Source organism: Mycetomoellerius zeteki, unplaced genomic scaffold (assembly GCF_001594055.1).
Source record: "Mycetomoellerius zeteki isolate Tzet28-1 unplaced genomic scaffold, Tzet1.0 scaffold64, whole genome shotgun sequence".
Taxonomy (NCBI): Eukaryota; Metazoa; Arthropoda; class Insecta; order Hymenoptera; family Formicidae; genus Mycetomoellerius; species Mycetomoellerius zeteki.
The window spans coordinates 1,810,915-1,826,363 of NW_017257654.1; the positions used below are offsets into that span (position 1 = coordinate 1,810,915).

General features: G+C 39.3%; 2 protein-coding genes across 2 annotated transcripts in view; one reads left to right on the forward strand and one right to left on the reverse strand.

Moving 5' to 3' along the window:
* The window catches only part of LOC108728758 (uncharacterized), a 46,860-nt gene extending 40,795 nt beyond the window's left edge, over window positions 1–6,065 (forward strand). Inside the window, 8 exon segments of the mRNA XM_018457505.1 lie at window positions 602–912; window positions 2,800–3,148; window positions 3,233–3,576; window positions 4,447–4,822; window positions 4,907–5,174; window positions 5,261–5,446; window positions 5,527–5,664; window positions 5,819–6,065. Of these exon segments, the coding sequence (XP_018313007.1) occupies window positions 602–912; window positions 2,800–3,148; window positions 3,233–3,576; window positions 4,447–4,822; window positions 4,907–5,174; window positions 5,261–5,446; window positions 5,527–5,664; window positions 5,819–6,043 (2,197 nt within the window). The 3' untranslated portion in view covers window positions 6,044–6,065.
* A 2,414-nt stretch (window positions 6,066–8,479) lies between these two features.
* LOC108728764 (lipoma HMGIC fusion partner-like 2 protein) overlaps window positions 8,480–15,449 on the reverse strand; it is a 14,973-nt gene continuing 8,003 nt past the window's right edge. The window contains exons 2-5 of the mRNA XM_018457511.1: window positions 11,032–11,211; window positions 9,831–10,103; window positions 9,171–9,284; window positions 8,480–8,638 (exon numbers count right to left, since the gene is read on the reverse strand). Coding sequence (XP_018313013.1) covers window positions 8,496–8,638; window positions 9,171–9,284; window positions 9,831–10,103; window positions 11,032–11,161 — 660 coding nt within the window. The 5' untranslated portion in view covers window positions 11,162–11,211 and the 3' untranslated portion in view covers window positions 8,480–8,495. The remainder of the gene's footprint in view (window positions 8,639–9,170; window positions 9,285–9,830; window positions 10,104–11,031; window positions 11,212–15,449) is intronic.

Below are 15,449 nucleotides of genomic sequence, written 5' to 3' on the forward strand. Positions count from 1 at the left end.
ATTAAAATAAAGTATATAGAAAAATAATGTATTATTTTTTTCGGGATTATTATTTTTAAACCTTTATAGTCTTGAGCTATGATAGATTAGAGTCTCAAAAATGTCAAATAACGAATGTTAACACTTCGTCGATAATGTGAAATTTTGCATTTTCCCGTTCATCAATCTAGATCTTTGAGCTTCAGTGCAAATTTTTATTTTTTACGTTGTTTCGGATTGTATAAAAATCTGAAAAAATTCTTGCATATTTGTGAAAGCTTAACGAGTTTTTACTATCATAGAAGCGTCGAATTTTATTTTATTTATAGATTTAAATTTATATCTATAATTTACAATCAGAATCTGCTGAAACTTGAAAGTCCAAGTTTGCCAACAAAGAGTTATATTATTTATTACGTATGTGTCACAAGACGAATGATTTCTTCTTACATCAAGGGGAAATCATTTTAACTGTTAGCCGGGAATATCACCAATGCGTTCACAGGATCGCACACCATGTATTAAGATACGCATATGCACGCATAAATATCATAACCGCACCGAGCTCGAGAACGCTCTAACACGCGTGACAGCATACGGGATGAGAACCGGACCTGTGCAGTGTGCACGAGGATCGCGTGGACGAGGAACGGCAGCCTCGGCGCGGCGGTGGCGAGGTGGCGGGTTTGGAGGACGTCGACGACTCCTGTACCGCGACGGTGACGTCGTCGGTACCCGGAGCCGGTGGCATCCGTTCACATCGACGCACTAGACCGCTCTCCCTGGCAGTGCAACCTCTCAACTATCATCGCCTCGACCCGGACCCCCGACCGCCAGCGCAGATCGCCACCAGGCATCACCCCAACATGACCAGTCAGGAGAGCATCGGCAGCTGCAGTCTGGACGTCGACCGCTCTGCGTCCGACCGATCAGGTTGGCTATCCCGCATTGAGAGACACGTAATCCCCACGATTATGTGACACGTTATCAATAAGAACTTAATAACCGTCATCTTATTATCGAGAATCATTTAATCGTTCTACGGTTAAATTATTCTCTGACTAAACAACTTTACTGACCACTAAACAACTTGAAATAAAAGTAATTTAACTTGAAATGGACAAATTATTTTTATTTCTTCAAGTTGTCTCGTTAATAATCCCCCCTAAGTTGCGTATCCTTTTGAAAATATTCAGAAGGAAATCTGGAGATATATCTAGAATTCGTAATATTGAAAAATCAGATAATTTATAGATATAAATAATTTAAAATTTCGTAGAGAGGGAACTAGAAAAATTCAAAAATTGAAATGTTTTTTAGATAAATTATAGATTTTTAGGTGCTACTGTTTCTAGAAAGAACGTTACGATTTTTTGAAAAAAGAACTTTGCTGCAAGACAGTCTTCCCTATCGAAGAGATGGATCGTTTCTCGTAGAGCTCGGTCGGACCGAGAATGATTAGAGGCATCGCTCGAGTGAGGAAGTCATTCCGCGGAAAAAAGTGGAATGCGCTTGAAAGAACGAGGGATTATATCGTACAGTTTATCTGTAAACCAGTTCTTTCAATTATTCGAAAATGCGGCACTTAATTGACGATGAAAGCCGCACGTTAAATGTCCAACAACCATGACATCACTTAATCAGAAAAGTTTTCTCTCATACATGGAAAGAACGATTTTGCTGAAACATCTAAAAATTTAGCTAGATACAAATCTAATTTTATATTACCATCAAAGTAATTATATAAGAAATTAAAACATGATGAGCTTAAACGTCCTACATAATTATTTTGATGGTCCAATAAAATTATTTTTAAATCTATATTTAGTAAATTTTTAGATACTTTAAAATCGTTCTTTTTTCGTGAATAATATTTCACTTTGGCTTTTTGCGAAAAGTAATCGGGCGTTAATTACAAATTCAAATGCATCGCGAATTGGTAAAATTTCTCGGGAAAAAGGATTAACTTAAATTTAAAAACTGATCTTTTGTATCGCAATCTCAGGTATTTCGTGGACCTTTGCTCGAAATCCATGTAGATTTTCGAAGCTTCAAGGCCGGTGGGGGTCGCCGATCCCTCCACCGTTACTTTCTCGCAGGTTGGCGAACGCTTTTTGCTCGCTCAAAATGCCGATCGGATTTAGACTATAGGCGAGTTTGTACCAAGTGCAAACGCTTCTTTTCCACGTCGTTGCCAAGAAGACACTCTGCCGCGAGAGTCTCTGCTCAGTGTTCCAGGACCGTCGCGGTGATTTAGACGAGCGTGGAGAACTGTTGGCTCATCTCAATTCCGCAAAGTGCGCCGGTTGATCGTAGTCGAGAGAACTTTGACCAAACTGAATTTCCATCCGGTTGTTTCGGCGTAGCGAGCTTGGAACCGCTCCACCGGTTCCTAGGAAATAAGGCCACGTTACGATTATGACGCGAATAAATTTTGTATAACGCGAACTGGCGCGTGCATAGTGTGTGGGCGACAGCGCTTTTCGAAGGTGAATGTCTCGTCAGTCGAGCAGTTGGCTCGCAGACACTCATCGTTAATGAGAGCACAGTGAATCATGAGATTTCGTGAACCTAAATAAAAGCGTAGAACACAGAAGGATCTGAATGTCGACAAATTTAAACATTTTGTTGCAGTTCAATCTTCAGCTCGTGATCGTTACGGTAGTAGAGCAGCCAAACTTACAGTTGTAATATTTCTTTCGACCACGCGGTGTGACATTAATGATAATTTCTACATCTTTCGTTTTTAATTTTTGAGAATAGAAGCCGAAGAAGATCGAAGAATTTTCGCGAGTGCTAGATCGAAATTTTCGCTTTCAGAAAACACCGTGGACTCCGTGTCCGAAAAGACTCTGCACAGTCTGAACCTGTCGTGCAACGGTGAACCGGTGCCACCCGAGAAGTTGGCAAACGGCAGCAGTGAGACATTGCAGAAGTCACACCTTACCCCCGATGAGAACAAGCTGAACGCCAGCAATGTTCATCACGACAGTCCCGAACCAGAGCTGACGACAGCGAAGAAGCCTAGTTACTTGGGATTGGCGTGCAGTATAAGCGGCTACTCGGGAATCACCAGGTACGACAGTAAATTGAGGGAAGGATTCCGCTCGAGAGACAGCAGTCCTGGCACGAGGCTGATCACGAGGGACACGAGTCCTGCAGGTTTCAGGTGAGATACTCGCGTCACTTTTACATTGCACCGTATAAAATGTACACGCGAATCTCGACTAGATGAATATCTGAAAAATTATAGATCCAACGAGAATCTCAACGTTCCGACGCCCCAATATCCGCCTAAAAGCCAGTCAATATCGCCGTTAGCGATGGAAAGACAAAACGGATTCACGAACGGCGTGAAGGAGGAGTGCAAAGTTGAGACGTACATAGAGAGCAGAAATTCGATCAGCATGACATGCCAGGGTTACTCGGAAGTCGACAAAGCAGTGTCGTTGCACACAACGTTTCCCGAACTCAGTCCCATCAGGACGAGCACTGCCGCTAACAAACGGAGTCCCGGATTGTCGCCAATGATGTCGTGCGGACAACAGAACAAGTCTATGGGCTTAGGTTTCTCTCCGAAACAAGGCGTCACTAATAGTAAGGAAAATTCTTTTTCATAATAACTTTAACATACTAAATTAGAGAAATAAAATTAATATGCTAAATTTATTTCTCTAATGGTTCTTAAGTAATTTTTTTTCATATACTTTCTTTGAACTGAATTTAAAAACTAATTCTGTTTTTTATTATTATGAATTAATTTCGACATTTTTTCAAATTTTTATTTATATTAAGGAGAACGAAAATCCAAAAATTCCACAATTATGCATCATAATATTTCGGGAAATTGTAATGTTATTTAAGTTAATGTCCTCGATGAAAAGTAATCCGATATAATTTACATCCGTCACAAATGTCGTATATTAAGCAAAATTATATTGTAATATTGTTCGAATTTATATGATGTGTAAGTGGATATAACATTATTAATGGTGCAACATTATTCTGTATTAAATAAGTTTAAAATATAATATTTAATATAGCCTTAAATAGGTTTATGTCAATAGGTCAGTAAATGTTACATTGACTCGTATCTATTTATGTTTTGACATCACGTTGATATTTAACGATTGTTGTTTTTCGATGTATGTAAGAGATACATGTGCGTTATTAGTTAGTCGGTTTTGTACTGTCTTATTTGTAAGTTGTGTTACATATTAGTATATTTCCTTTATTTGCTATTTCTTGTAAATTTTATTTTGGATTTTCTTTATTTTTAGCAAAGAAGATTCTATAAAACTTAAAGCTTTTGGCGTCAAACAATATTTTTATATCAATTGTTAAATAATCGTTTAAAGTACGCACCAGTATCTTTCTAGAGTAAATTAACTCTTTTATGTTATCCTTTATATTTTATACTTATTTTAAATTTCTTCATTCTTAAACCCTTTCCGTTTTTTTTTGCAGTTTCAGGTGCATCGTTTAGCGATAACAGTATTCTAAACGGCTCGTCAGTAGAAGTTGAGAATCAAGTGTTAAACACTTCATCGAGCAGCGAGAAATCCTTTATTCAACAACGAGTGGAGCGGCTGTATGGTCCAGGTGCTCTAGCGCAGGGTTTCTTCTTCAAACGCAGCATCACTAAGCTAAACAGTAGCGACAGTAGTTTCAACAAATCCAGTAATAACAATGACATTTCGGCAGATAACGCAAACACAGAAGAATCGTTAAAAAATTTGCCTGTTCTGCGACATTTGCGCCCGGAATTTCGAGCACAGCTCCCTGTAGTCAGTAGTAGAAAACCCACAGACGGCACAGAACAAGTTATAAAGCCATTACAAAGGTGAATTCTATGTTTTATAAATAAAATAGAAATTGCTTTGTTTAATTTTTCCTATTTGACAACGAAATACTTTTACGTTCTCAGGATAACGCCGGTGACACGGAAATCCGAGCAGATGAATCTCCCAATTATAAATTCACAGACCAGCGTAATAAGAAGGATTCCGATTACCATAGAAGGTGACATACCGCAACGTGATACGACTAGTAAAAATATACCTGATCAGCAACCAGCCGCGCCGAAAGTAGTGTTACCTGTATTAGAACCCAGCGCCAGCTCGACGAACATAGCGAAACAAGTTCAAGAAGCGGAAAAAGTAGTCGAGGAGAAAGATGGTCATTATTTTATGAAGGTAATTGGAAAATAAATGCGTATATATTACACGATGTAAATACCTATATTCTCGGCAATAAGAATTCATACATACTGTGCTTTCAGTTACTGAAACAAGAGACGGATAGACTGCTGTCGTTGGCCGCATCTGCAGAGGCCGAATTAGCCAGCGGCGATACTGTTGCACTGCCAGAAGAGGCAGCTGGTAAGCTGCGATCTGCTGCAGGAAAAGCTAGACTGTTAACTTCACAGAAGATGCAACAGTTTGAAGGATTATGTCAAAAGAATATCGTAAGAAAATTTCTAATCGGTATTTTATTTGGAATATTAAACGAATAATAAAACTAGCAGCTCATATCTCGATATTTTAGAATCAGATGCCAGGTGAAGAATTTCCAACGACAAACGAAGATTTGGCTGGCTTCTGGGATATGGTGATGCTACAGGTTGTTCAAGTAAACGAACTCTTTGACCAGATAGAGAAACTAAGGAAGTTGCAATGGCAAGAGGTATGAACAAATAATATTATTATTGATATCGAATCGGCATCTAATTTTTCATATTCATTTTTATATTCCTTCTTTTCAATAAAAATCACATTCTTTTATAATATTTTGATTTTTCGCGATTACACCTTCAACACTTTGTTTTATATGCACATAGGTCGTGCCAGACAAGAAAGCCGCGTCGGCCTCGCAACAGAACGGTAAACGTCGAGTCATACCAGTCCACAAAGCGAAACCGACCGCGAACAGTGAGGCGAATAAAAAGGCGCGCGAGGCGAGGGAGCAAGCACGACGACAAATGATCGAAGAACGGAGACGAGCGATGCGCTCCAACGCGCAGAATGTCGACAATTCTGTCGAGATCTTTGCTCCCGAAACGTAACGATAAATTGAGTTCGAGTTTGACCGAGCGATATGATCGCTCGTCATTGCGGCTCCTAAGGAATATTAAAATATATAGACCGTCAGTTCGAATGCGAAAAGAAAAAGAAAGGGCTTAGCTCGTACACGAGACAGTAACGCAGCTTCGGCAAAAAAAAATCAAATTCGCTTGTTATATAATTATTCATTCAAAATATTATCTTTCGCTGCGTGCACGCGCGCGTGAATTGCACGCGAGTTATGCGCGGCGAGGAACAGGAAAGTATTAAGCAGATAGATCATGTAATATGTGTTGAAGTTGCTAAAGATTTAATACTACTGCAAATAAGAAAGAGGATATACACGCGCGTTAACGAAGGGCAGGTGTTTACGTTTTGCAGGAACTTCTCATCTTTTTTTTTTCATCGAGCTTCTACGCGTCATCCCGAGCATTCTAGCGCAATAACGCGACACGACGACGATGTGTCGCCTCTTGTCCATAGAGATGTTTTATAAACGAAAGGTGGAAACATTTACTGTAGCACTTTATCAAATTGTTTTTCTACGTTACGTGTCTCTACATGGACATTATTAATTTATATTTATATAAATAGTGATAAATTGCGTGTGTGCGGCAGAAGTTAGAAACTGTAGCGACTGAAGAAGGTATGTGGCTCCGCAAGAATCCTCTAGTGGAGATCAGTCGCAAAATCAAGAGATGTGGCGCGTCTAGGTTAAGGATAAAGAAATGAATTTGAGAATTTGTGACATATAATGACTTGATATATATATATATATATATAATATTTTCTGGCAAGAAAATGCATTATTTACTAATTTATTCAGGATTGATTCCATTTTGATAATTCGCAATTTCCTTAACCTAGACAGGCAATTTATTACGTAGCTTATGTATGTAAATAGAATTAATGAATATTCACATTTGCACAAGGCTGACTCTACGCCAAGTGTTCGCCTAATAGCTTTTTCTATCAGACGTCGATAAAATTTCCCCTGTTGAGAGGTATTGTCAACAGCAGTTAGGAGTAAAAAGATTCCTATTATTCTTATTATCGTATATATTGCGTGTCTCACGGCGATAAATATTATTTTATTATCATTGTTCTAATTATGACCATGTGTAGTTACACCCTCACGTCTCCCGCGCGAAATATGAACGTATGATTTAATTCCGTTTTCTTCAGAAAGAAAATTCCGTTTTCAATAATATGATGTTTCCAGGTTTTGCGTGCGAGACTAATCGCACCAGGAGCACTCGATGGCTGACATACTTTTTGATTCTTTGTAAGATGATTATATTTGATGACTCATTGAATATTGCACTTAACTCGAAACGTTTGTCGAGAAAAAGAAAGAGAGAGGGAGAGAGATGTATATCGGATGCGAATGCGTGGCAGATGCTGATAATATCCTCATTATCGTGACGGATCTCCGCGACGAGAATCCGACTGTGATCGACGTACGTGTCACATCCGCCGAATTTGACATTCCTGCGACAAGAGTATCTCTCGTCATAATACGATACACTTTTCTTCGCGTAGTTGTACGATAGCGTTACTCCTCGGCGTCCGATCAATGGTCAGCGGTTCTAACGGCAAGTCATCAACCAAATAACACTCATACTCTAAGTAAATAATCACACGCGCGTCGTCACACACGAATTGTAATCGCGATTTTGTTATAATGTTACATTTCTTATTATAATTGCCAATTACACTCGTCTTATTCGAAATTTTCATATAAATTCCCAGAATAATTTATTAATTGTTGATTCCCTTGGTGCCTTCATTATTTATATGTGTGTACATAATCGACTGACAGCCGATAATTTCATATACATATACTTATTTAAGTTATACCATTCGACCGAATTTCACCAAATTTGTTGAGAATAAAATGAATAAATTTCATTATATATATTTATCAATCAGACGTGCCTGGAAACAGTGTGAAAAATTAATAGAGCTAAATGTTGAGAAATCATTAGATATATTCTTTCGTTGCGACAGTAGAATACATTCACCTTTATTCACATCGAGTGAACAAAAAACAAACATCCACATTTTATTTTATATTTCTCTTTAACATATAAAAACATGTATAAGATATAAAATAGGAATTCTCTGCAGAGCATCGTAGGCGTCAGTATAAATTGCGGCAGTAAGTGTGGGAAGACGGTAAGTACATCCGATACTTGATCTTCATGCGTACAATACGTCGCGTATGACATTCAGCAATAATGTCCATTTCCCTCGCAAGCCCATAATTAAATTATTCGTGCAACAATTTCGACCACGATAAAAAAACTTTCGTCTCCATTCTGCTGCGCGATGAACACAACGAGGTGAATATTTCTGGTTGCACTGGTTTTCTTCTAGTATCCCGTTTCGACGCTTCGCACCGTAGCACCCATTACGGCGAGGCCAGACCCCTCGCTGATTTTATTTGCATGCTCAGGCTAAGCATATTAGGGTCTTTCCTTCGTTCATTTTGTCCTGGACCTTGTCACTGGCCGTCGATTTCTCCGCCTGTCCGCTAAAAGCGGCGCAGACGAAGGTGAGAGTGACACCGATCGCCGCGCTATAAAACGCCCAACCTGGAAAAAACGATCTTTTTTAACATAAATAAGAAGAAAACACTTTATACGCACGAAACTGGATCTTAATATTTTTTTAATGAATTTATATATAGTTCCCAGCACTTCAAACTGCGCGTCAACACAGTCGGTTTTGAAACGCAGTCCTAAACTGAATAATAATCTAGTAAATTAAATTGATAATATATCAACTTAATAATAATGATCATATCATTATTATTAGTATAATTAATCATATAATTAAATTGATTTTTTTAAATATTCTATAGATTCTCTAATTTAATTCAGTCAACACTAGTCTAATTTTATTTTACTTTTTTGTGGAGTAAACGAGAACCTAAATAAAACAAAAAATCATGATGACATCAAAACGATATCAAAATAGCTCCAAAATGATTATTAAAAGTCACTTTTCGATCAATCACGATTCATTTTTGTAACTGTAATTATTTAAGAACTGTCTCTTAAAGAAAATTATGGAAGCCCGATTTTAAAAACTAATTTTATAACTTTCGATGAACATTTAATTTACCAAGACTGCAGTTTGCGAGATAGAAGGCATCGGCTTCGGGGCCGCAGATCCTCTGTACTCTCTCAGCACCCCAACCGGCAGGATACAGAATCATCCCAAAAAGATATAGTATTCCTGTAAAAATTAATATAAAAAACTAGAACGACAAAATACGCTTTGCACAGATGTGTTTCGCCGATTATTTGATTTGTAGAATCGCGACAATGGGATCTCTTTTTAAGACATGTATATGTTCGTCGATTATTCCGGGCACAACCTTTCGGCACAATGGAGGTTGCGTCATTCGCACTCTCGAGATACCATTGTCAGGCTGAAAACACATTACGCACGCGGAATACTCAGCTGCAACGAAGCGATCATTGCTTTCTGAGATCTGCGTCATTCTTACTAATGTCATGCTAAGAAAAGGCCAACAAGCTTTATACATATCGGAGCAAACGTTGTATAAGTTTGTAAGGAAGAATTGTTGGGACCTAAATCCTACTATATGTGAAAGAAAAAAGAATATACAAATCTCTTTTTTTTTTTTTTTTTTTGGAGAAACATCGCCCATCACTTGAAGGATTATTTCAGCCGCGAGCTAAGAAGCTTATAGTCGGGGTTTCATCGTTTCGTCATCCCATCATCTCAATCCTCGCCTCCGTTGAAAAGCAACATTACCGGCAACGGCTTGCGCCACTCCCGCCAGATTGAAGATGCTCTTGCGGCCGATGCTCTGCACGCAGCATCCGAGCAGGGCGGCTATCACGGTCACCGACATCGCCGCCAGGCCCGCGGACAGGAAAAACAGGGACGCCTTCCAGCATCCCGGGAAGACGTTGGAGTCCGTCGCAAAGCCGTCGACGTTGAAATTCGCGCAGTGCGTCTTGCCGAATAATCTCGTACAACGATTGAAGATCCCAACGGTTGGTGTATATAGTTCCGTGCCGTTTTCTAAAGTTTTGAGGCAACGAATGTAACGATATTAAGCACTATTTCGACAAACTCCGATTATCTTTAAACGATAATTAACTTAAAACAACATTCTAATGTTACAGTCCGTTGTTCTCTAATATCCTTTTCCAATACATTAAATATAATTAATTCTATTAATTAATTTGATTGTTTTATAATTATCTAAGTAGAACAAGTCACGATAATGTCAAAGTGAAATTAAAATGAATCGGAAATGATTAAAAAATAACTTTTAATGATCATTTTGGAGTCATTTTGACATTATTTTGATATCATAATGACTTGTTCTGCTTGAGTATTACATTCTAAATTTTTCGAAGTGAAATTTCACTTCTAAAGAGTGATAGTTGCGCCAGTCCGATAGGAGTGAAATTTTCACTCTTAGAGAATGAAGAATCACTCCAAATGGGAGTCAATTTTCAATCTATGTGGAGAGTAAATAATTTCACTCTCCGAAGGGAGAAACTGAAATTTCACTTTGATAAATGTTAAGTTTAGCCTCTCTCTCTCTCTCTCTCTCTCCATACATTTAATCCAAAAACGTCGCTCTGTCTCGCGAAGCAAGATATTAATCATTAAAGTTGACTTTTTAGGTTAGATTAAGAAATTCACTCCTAAAGGAGTGAAGTGAAGTTCACTTCTTGCCGGACTGGCGCAACCATCACTTTTCTTGGAGTGAAATTTCACTCCCAAAAATTGAGAGTGTATAATAGTTATATTTTATAGTTATATAATTTGATAGTTTTATTCGTATTATTTAATAAAATAGTACTGATCGATTAAGTTAATCGGAGTTGGTCGAAATGATCCTAATGATCCACTATACAATTTATCTCGATAGCAAGCAACGGGAAGGGGAGGGGGATTTCGATATATATACTTTATTTGAATTGAAGAAGCTACTCACTTGTGTCCTTAATAGTCGGTGGTCCTACAAGCCATCTAGGAGTGATGAGGCCTGATAAAACTGCCATCAACGCTGCCAGAGATAAGAGAGTCCATAACAGACTGCGTCCAGTGACTATCACATAGCACATGCTGCCGATCAATTGATTCTCTATGCCATTCTTAGATCGCTCGACCGTGTCTGAAAAATAGCGTATCAATCCGTCATAAATTTTACACCTAAATGGACAATAAATATTGCAATTACCGACATACTTAACGAATTCTCATTCGTTAAGAATTCTTTAAATTCCCGCTAAATAGAATTCGACGTTGGTTGGTAATTAACGCGACTGTGTTCTTGTTGCCTCTACCGGCATTCGTTTTTAATGAGGGGCCGTGAACGAATAAATGCCAGAATAAATGCCTTTCATATTAGTATTTCGAGGAAAACGCCGCGCACAGTTGTTATTCGTGGTTCTCCTTCGTCGAGCGCGGGCATTAAAAGCGTGGCTGCGATACGGACCGAACACGTAGAATACACAGATCTCGGGTTACGGCGCAGCGGCCAACAGTTACAACTTTTTATTCTGATTTCACGGAAATCGTGAAAGGGCACGGGGGCTCCTCACCGGGTATAGAAATCACTCGACCCTCGGATCTAGCTCACGACACCGTGGAATCACCGACAAACGGACGCCGTAAGACATCCGTTTCGTTCGTGATCGACTCTGGGATCAGACCTTTGCGGTCGTCCCGCGGGAGATAGCGGTTTCTCAAAAGCACCGCCAGTAATTTTCTTGATTGGAACAACATAAATTAAAATAAGACTTTATGAAGAGTTTAATTAGACTTTTGAGTTCTATTTTAGAAAATGTTCAACTTGCGATAATTTAATTTATCACAGAAAGAACGATTTTGCTGAAGTATATAAAAGTTCAAATTTTGATACAGGTTTGTATCTAGTTAAATACTTTAGCAAAAGTGTTTTTTTCATGCAGGGAATGCGAGAAAAATTTCTGAATGATTTCATTGTAGTGGTTGAGGGTGTTTAAGCGTTCCTAATTTATTTGTACGCGAGCGCATTAATAGGAATTTAATGAAGACTTTTTTAAAAAAATTGTCTACGAAAAAGATTAATTCGAATCAATCACTGCTCATCCTAGTTTTCAGCCGGAATAGCGCCCCTCTTCTCATATTCGTGGGCGGCGCCTTTTCGCCTTTTATGCCACACGTCTTGCTCGAGACCACTCTTTTCTCTCTCCCTCTCTCTCTCTCTCTCTCTCGCGCGCGCGCGCGCCTGCCTCTCAAGGTTCTCCCTTGTGCTCTTCAAACCCGCAAACTTTAATCATCCTGGCCTCTTCACCACCAATCGAAAGGTTTACTTTGATCTCCACCGGCAACGAATCAACAAGGCAAAATGCGATCTGTATATCAAATATGAAAGACTACTCTCGAAACTTGAAATTTTTAACACAAATAAGCGAAGAAAATCATATTCAACCAAAGCGGATGTCTAATAATATTTTTGCATGAATCTTACAATTTCCAGTTCAAGCAAACTGCGCGCCAATTATTTGTTGGTCTTGCAACACAGTCCTAAATTAAAGCTGGAATACGTATAATGTCAAATCAAATTGACAAGCAATTTAATAATACCAATGTTAATTCGATGAACATCTTAAAACACTGTAAAGAACTTATTACGAAAAATAACCCAGCCAGAATTCGAACCTCTCTCTACATTTCATGATGGACGCATTTATCAATAGAATCGTTTGAATTTTTTGCGCAATCTTATATTTGTGAGTTTAAAGATCCATCTCTTCGAGCTGTATGTCAAATTTCAAAGTTAGACCCAAATCAGTTATCGAAAAGAAAACACTCAACAGTACTATCAAAGTATAGTATCAAAGAAATTCGTTGGCACTCACTGCTGTTGCCGCTTTTATTTCCGACACTCTCTGCCTGCGACTAGCAACCACTTCACAAAGTATATTTACTTAGGATCACCCCCTAATCGCTGTTTATATTTGCGCTGTCTCAAACCCCGGAACATAAATGAATCTCTTTCTCTCTCTTTCTTTGAGAGATGACGTTGATGTATCGCGAGGGTGTTGTAAGAAAACATTCCTTTAAACCAGATTAATTTCTTTAGCATTTTGACCATATAAAAATCGGAAGCTTTACTTTTTTAAGCATTAAAACATCGTTTTCGAATAACTGAAAAAAAATACCAACTATCTCTCATCCCCCTGATTAATTCATCAATTAGCGATAATTAATTAGCTGCCATCGTTGAGCGAGTTATCGCTTCTACAAGCGATTTTCCATCGCGTTTGGCTCCTTGTTTCGGCGTCCCACGACAGTCCGCCTTCGCACGTGATTAAGAATTAATGAACCATGGACCAATCGTTCAATTGACAATCTATGCAATTCGAAACGAAGAGAGACAAGCGCTGCATCGAACGCGTGGGCCGGCTGCTGTCTGCCCGACAGGCAGCTGCGCGTTTTTCCTTTTCCTTTTTATTTTAATTATACCAGCTTTATTGTTACGTATAGCGCTGCCACGCCTTCTCATAATGCGATACAGGCTCCTTTCGCCAAGACCGCGTGCGCGCGAGCCACCGAGTCGTGAATTAATCCTCAAACTCATACCGAGATCTCGACGCCTGCGGCGTCAAAATTTGCACGGAATTCTTCTCAGCTTGGTGTCACTTTAATTACCATCGTTTATCCATTGGTAGATTTCTGAGTGCAGTCTCTGTGTAGATTTAAAATGGTCTTCGCGTTTTCACGAGAAGAGGACAGGTTTAGCATCGTGGTGAGATCGACCGTGCAGACACCAGAGATCTGGGCTTACAAGCAGATTATTAGCATTCTCCGTTGACTTACGGCTTTTCGGCCGTGAGTTACCGGACAGAGGACCCATTGGCGGATGACTAATGGTCGGAGCGTCTGTGCAATGGCTGGAAAAGAGAAGGGAGGATATTGCATTCCGCGAAGATGCGTGAGTCGAATGAGAGATTCAGATGCCACCCACAAACGGTCCTATAATAGGATCCGAAACGTACTGTATAATCCTTCGCGAGAGGGTAAAGACGTAAAAGGATCCAGGACAGAATTTTAATTTATCGCTTACGGAAAAGAAGACAGCGTCCCGATAAGCTGTCGTGGAAGAGAAACCATTCTGGAGGAAGATCTCTTAGGCCCAGTTTCACAACTCACGGTTAACTCTTAATCGAGGTTCAACTTATTCATTATCTCTTTTTTAATTCTAGAATTGGATAAAGATGAGAAACAAGTTGAACCTCGATTAAGAGTTAACCGTGAGTTGTGGAACTGAGCCTTAAAGGACCCATCGATTAACGCGACGCGAATTATCTTAATTGTTCCAAGAGAGCCTCTACCCGCGTTTGAAAACAAGGCACCTACTCTCCTTACATAATCTCGCGAGTGCGCCATATGCGAGGCAGCTGTTGGACAGGTGCTCCCTTGCATCTCTCGTCTTTGTCCTCCCCCTTATAATCTTCCTTGAGATCCAGTCTACGAAGAGAGGAAGAGAAACAGAGAGAAAGAGAGAGAGAGAAGGTGAATCACCCTTTTCTTTTTTTTTTTACTATAGCTTCACCACGCCAACATCTCGCTTTACCCAGCGACTTCACCCGTAGTGATTTATCGCAATTCCGAGGGTGATCGTTTTCTAAGCGATCGACCAGTCCTAGACCCGTGCCAAGCGTGCGACCGATCTCCCTCCATCAGGGAAATCTACATGAGACATAATTAGACTTCCAATCGCGCCGTGAGTCATTCGACATGAGCCGTGTAACCAACAAGTGGAACTCAACATGCCAGTTGACTATTGCCAGACACTTAAAGCAATTATGTTCCTAAAAGAAGTTTGACAGAGAATTATATATACAGGGTGTTTCCAAATTAAATGGCAAAACTTCGGGAGCGTGTAGAGGAGTAAAAAACTAAGAAAAAAAGTCCTATAGACATATGCTCGTTTTTGCTCCGTTTCAGAGAAATCGAAAAAAAATGTTTACATTTCTTGCCATATCTAGCACCGACATATTTGATTACATTTTCCACTTTCTGTTATGAATTTGTCAGTCGCTCTTTGAAAGCCTTTAACAGTAGATGAATTTTGTCTTTTGCAATATGCCGCGTACGTATTCTAATAGTGAATATGCTGATATGGTTTTTGTATACGGTTTCTGCAACGGTAATGCTTTAAAGGCGGTGCGAGAATATGCACGACGATTTCCAAACAGAAGAGTGCCAAACCGAAGAGTGTTTATGTTGACATTTAATAGATTGCGAGAGACTGGAACATTTTCAATTCGACAAGAAAACAACCGATTTCAAGCAGCGTTACGAAGAGATTTGCAGGCAGGGAATCGTATTTTACAACATTTTGACAATCATCCTGAGACC